We start from the raw sequence: 5,708 nt of genomic DNA on the forward strand, positions 1-5,708 counted from the left end.
TTTTTTTTTTTTTTTTTTGTGGTAGAGATGTGCTCTCTGTGTAGCTTAGACTGGTCTTGCCTGGCCTCAAGCAATCTTCCTGTCTCAGCCTACCAAAAAGCTAAGATTTAGGCATGAGTTACTGAGCTGGACTACTCTTCTGTTTTTACTAATACCATTGGGAATAAATTATTCTACAGGTTAATCTAAATAATGTCAGGCCTTTTAAATAGTCAAAATGTTGCCAGTCTTCAAGCTTTGCATCAGTCTCCTTAGGAATGCTGCAGAGCTCTCTGTTGTGAAGGCCTGCCTTTCTCTCTAAGCTGAAGCTTGCACCACTGTATTAGAACTGGGGGTTGGAATAGCAATCAGCCTCTTCTAGAAAGACTCCTTTGGATCCAAGAGTAGGGAGCTAGGAAGGGATAGTAGTCCCTAATCTTCTAGGCTTGTCCACTCTGGTGTGGAGCTTCACTCCCTGTTAAGTGAGCTAGGGTGGCAAAATCAGGGTCCAGTAGTCTCAGCCTGCCATGTCTGAGGCAGAGTTTTTACCTTTTGAGTAGAGGATGACTGAAAAAAAGGAAACCCCAGACATCTCACCTGTGCCTGCCTAGAAAAGAGCTTCTGTAAAATAGCTGGAAGAGATGACAGATGCCAACTTCTTGCCCCTCTTGGGGTAAAATTTTTGCCCTAACTAGGAGTTGGAGGAGTAAGAGCCCAATGTCCTTGGCTAGACTTACTCAGAATAGAGCTTCTGTCACACTGGGTAAGGTAGCAGAGTAGGAGTGGTGCACAGAGGTCATGGGAGCAGGGCATAACTTAATGCACAGACTCTAATTGTTCTTAACAAAATTTAAGAGATTTTCTTGAATACATGTTTTTCTACTTGCTGTTACATGCTTAGGATAATTTTGAGAAACTTAAATGAATATTTTTAAAAACTTTCATTGGGGCCAGGCAAGGTGGCTCATACCTGTAATCCCAGCACATTGGGAGGTCAAGGTGGGTGGATCACCTAACTCAGGCGCTCTAGACCAGCCTGAACAGGAGCCAGACCTCATCTCTAAAAATAGCTGGGTGTTGTGGCACACACTTGTAGTCCCAGCTACTTGGGAGGCTGAGCAAGAGGATCGTTTATGCTCAAGAGTTTGAGGTTGCTGTGAGCTGTGATGTCACAGCACTCTACCCAGGGTGACAAAACAAGACTCTGTTTCAAAAATAAATAAATAAATAAATACATAAAAACTTTCATTAGTTAAACATGTTTTAATGGGAAGAGAGACTGCCAGGTTCCTCACAGAGTCATTCCTAAAATCCCACCTCAGGTTTGGGTACACTTTACCTGAGTATTTCACCTTATAATTTGTATCACTGTTTTTTTTTAAGTTTTAGTGTTTTTTCTATAAGATACACAAAAATAAGACATATACATGAAAATAAATAGTAAAGATGTAAAATAAAAGGGAGGGCATCAAACTAATATGGTTGTATAAGCGAAACTGAATATTAGTCTTACTACTAACTGCTATCATTTATTCAGTGGCACACATATATCCATAGATTGTGTTGAACTCGGCAAAGAACTCTACATATTAAGTGGTATAATTTCTCTGTTATAAATGAGACAACTGACCTGCAAAGTCACACACAAAGAAAGCAGAGAACTGGGTTGATTGGAATCTGGGTCTGTTTTGTTCTAAGATCATATTCTTTATGCTTCATACAAAGAAACATTTAAATTAATTGGCAGAACTATCTTTCAGAAAATAAATTCTAGGAGAATTGCAGAAATATTAAATAGGTAACATTGTACAATAGCTTTGATCAGCATTTAGCAAGGCTATTTCATTCCACTTGTTGCCAGTAAATGAAAGTAACTAGTTTTCTTTCTGTTTGTTAACTCTAGTTTTCTGGAATTTTCTTTACTCTGGTAGAGTTTCTTAATTTATAAATGTATCAGTTAGCAATGATTGCCAGTATATAATGACTGCAATCAATATAAAATATATGAGTTATTTTTTAAAAATACAACATATTTATTTTGGTTCAGTATTATTTAGTACTTACTATTTTTAGCTTAGCACTGTTTGTGCAGTATTAATATTTTTTAAAATATTCTAAAATGGGGAATTGAGTTGATATATCAAATAAGAAAAAATTTCAGTTCTGTGTTATGCTTTTTATTAGTCAAAGAGCACAGAAACAACACACCAGAATGATATGATTTAACATAAAAAAAAAATCAGATACCTTCTATGACATGTTGATAAAAACCCACATGTCAATTTCAAAGACATATTATATAGTTCTGGCTCCCTAAATCCATCACAGAAAAAGTATGCTTGCTAAAATCAATTATCAATTATTATGAATCAGAAAAATTTTCTTACTTTCATGATAGTCTGATGTAAAGCAGTAAACATTAAAATAAAGAACTAAAATAACCAGATTCCTAAAAGTCATACACATAGAAAATAACAAAATGAAACTACTCTGTAAATAAATATTTGGATAATTTCCAGACTATATATTTTTAAAGGTACATGTATTCTTCTGTTCTAATGGGAATATCTACATTGACATTTCATAATAAATGTATCATCCATCACATATGTGTCATAAGTTATTGTTTTTAGTTTCATGTTTTATTTTGGTTACCTTCTAGAAGATCATCTTCATCTATGCCTTTGACAATCTTGGACTTGTAGTCTCGGATAAACATGTATTTTAGCAATCTTCTAAGTTTTTTCTATTAAAAATATAAAATAATAAAATATATACACATAAATTTCTTTACTTGTTAAAGACCACTGTGATAATTAACTTTAATAAACTTGTGCTCCAGGATCCCTGGGGAAATATAGCAATCCTTAATATACAACTATTAAATAAAAAAAGTCATCATATTAAACAGAAAAGCTAAAACACAAGTTATTTTTTGATGTACTTCATTTATAAGTATCCAGATGCTCTATAATAATAATACAGTCATGTATCACTTAATGATAGGGATACATTCTGAGAAATGCATCATTAGGCAATTTGTCATTGTACAAATACCATAAAGTATACTTACACAAACCTAAAAGGTATAGACTACAACACACCTAGGCTTATATGGTATAGCCTATTGCTCCTAGGCTACAAACCTATACAGCATGTTACTGACTTGAATACAGTAGGCAAGTGTAACATAAAAGTAAGTATATGTGTATCTAAATATATTCAAACACAGAAAAGGTACAGCACAAATATACTATAAAAGATAAAAAATGGTACACCTAAGGCACTTAGCATAAATGCAACTTGCAGGACTCAAAGTTGCTGTGGGGGAGTCAGTTAAATGAATGGGAGTGAACGTTAATGCCTAGGACATTACTGTACACTACTGTAAACTTTATAAACGTTGGACACCTTAGCCTACATTAAATTTATTTTAAAAATTTCTTCAAGAATAATTACCATAGCTTATTGTAACTTTTTATAAATTTTATATTTTAAAAACTTTTTTTGAGATACTTAGGTTAAAATGCAAATATCTTATATAGCTATACATAAATATTTTCTGTTTATATCATTATTCTATAGACTTTTTTCTATTTTTAATTTTTAAAAATTTTTAACTCTTCTGTTAAAAACTAAGACACAAACACATTAGGCCTAGGTCTACACAGGGTCAGGATCAACAATATTACTGTCCATTGTCTTCTATTTCCATATCTCTTCCCATTGGAAGATCTTTAGGGGAATAATACACACAGAGCTATCATCTCCTATGATATAAAGCAGTAAACATTAAAATAAAGAACTAAAATAACCAGATTACTAAGAAGGAATAACTCCTTTTCTGGAATAACTCCTGAATGATCTGCCTGAGGCTTTATTGTCAACTTTTTTTGGTGGTTATTTTTAATAATTAGAAAGAGCACATTCAAAATAACAATATGAAGTATAGCATAGTAAAAACATATACCAGTGACTATTATTTATTATCTTTATTAAGTATTATGTACTATACATAATTTTATGATTGTATGCATAAGACGGGAAGCATAGTAGGTTTCTTAATATTGGCATCAACACAAACATGTGAGTAACAGATTAAACTATAATGTAGCAAGGTCATCACTAGGCAATGGAAAATTTTTAGCTCTATTATACAATCTTATGGGTCCACCCTTGTATATGTGGGCCATCATTGGCTAAAATGTCCTTGTGCAGTACATGACTGTAATTACTGTTTTTGTCTTATATAAGTTTAAGTTCTCTTTAAAGACTGTAATAAATATCACACCTTCCATAACAAGCTCACGATATGTTACTGAATTTTGTATACATTCAAGACAAAATTCCATTTAAAAAGACTGACTTTTAAAAAGCCAAACAATATCCTGTTTATTGTTTTTTATTCTCTGCTAATCTTTTCTTTTTGTTAGAAGAGTTGATTTATGTGTTACGTTTATGGAAAATATCTATAATCTGAGGAACATGTTTTTTAAAAGTTCACACATGATGAATGATAGGTCTCATGATGGCTTTCTTTAAATTTATTAGACCACACTAATGCTTAACTTTAAAGTGATCAATAATACTTTTTTGCTTGTTATGTGCTCATACTTAGAATGCATTATCACTGGTTGCTGACCTTCAGGTTTTAGATTTTTAGTAATAGCTGAAACATACTGCATCTTGCAGAACCATTTACACACATATTATTTGATATTTTTAATAATCCTGAGACTATAATCTAAATATAATCACCTCCTTTTTATGTATTAGGAAATGGAGGTAAAGAATAGACTTAGAACTAAATCTCAGCAGGTCCAGAAGTAGCTCATAACCTTTAAACTTTAGGTTTTTTTTTTTCCATTTGAAAAGTAAGAAAAGTAATACCTATCTTACATGTCTATTGTGTGGAATTAATGAGAGACTAAGTAAGGCTGCTTAGTGGAATATGTAAAATGTAGTCAGCAGTCCACTGCTTGATCCACTGGTTGATTGTGATCTGGAAATATTAAGAGAGAAAAACATACACCTGTACGTAGTTTTTGCTATCACTCTTTCTGCTCTAGTTCCATTCAGTACTTTAACTTCACTTTGTCTCATGTTTTACCTATGCAAGTGACTCAGAAGTTTTTTTGAACATGCAATCATATAAATAAAATTATCATTTTGAAGAGAAAGATGAGAAAACTGGGAATTATCTTATCACAGATGTTCTTAGTAAAAAGATTCTGGTTAAGAGTCCATCTATACAGTAGAAGAGCACTGTCAAGTGGTTTATGTTCCTGAAGTTTTAATATGACTTAAAACTTTGATTTCCCCAAAGGGGCAGGCAAAAGTGTCAGTGTGAGCTATTTTATGTGTTAGCCTCTTTAGTTCTTTCAGTAAAAAAGAAATTGGTGAGATATTCTGTATAGGACTAAGGCTAACTTGGTTCCCTAGGTGGCTTCAAAAAGAATCTTTGCATAAGGTCCTCATTTCTGTCAACAGCATTTCAAGTCTCCTTTCTCACAGCACCACATCTTTATACAGTACTTGATGCCTATTTTTCCTTAGTTTTCCAAACACAATGAAGTCACCAAATCCTACAAATTCTTACTCTTGTGTACTCTTTGTGCCTTTTCTGAATTTTTCTATCCTATTCACTTCCAGAGCCACCATATTAAATATAATTTGCCTTAATTATGAAACTAGCATTAGTTTAGTTTCTTTGTATTTGTTCCCCCCTA

The 5,708-nt window shown here is 32.8% G+C and overlaps 1 protein-coding gene across 1 annotated transcript in view; it reads right to left on the bottom strand.

Moving 5' to 3' along the window:
* Positions 1–5,708, bottom strand: part of SUPT3H (SPT3 homolog, SAGA and STAGA complex component) — a 433,675-nt gene that overhangs the window by 143,368 nt on the left and 284,599 nt on the right. The window contains exon 5 of the mRNA XM_012804882.2: positions 2,635–2,725. Within this exon, the coding sequence (XP_012660336.1) occupies positions 2,635–2,725 (91 nt within the window). The remainder of the gene's footprint in view (positions 1–2,634; positions 2,726–5,708) is intronic.

Source organism: Otolemur garnettii, unplaced genomic scaffold, assembly GCF_000181295.1.
Source record: "Otolemur garnettii isolate 467f Iridium unplaced genomic scaffold, OtoGar3 scaffold00031, whole genome shotgun sequence".
Lineage (NCBI taxonomy): Eukaryota > Metazoa > Chordata > Mammalia > Primates > Galagidae > Otolemur > Otolemur garnettii.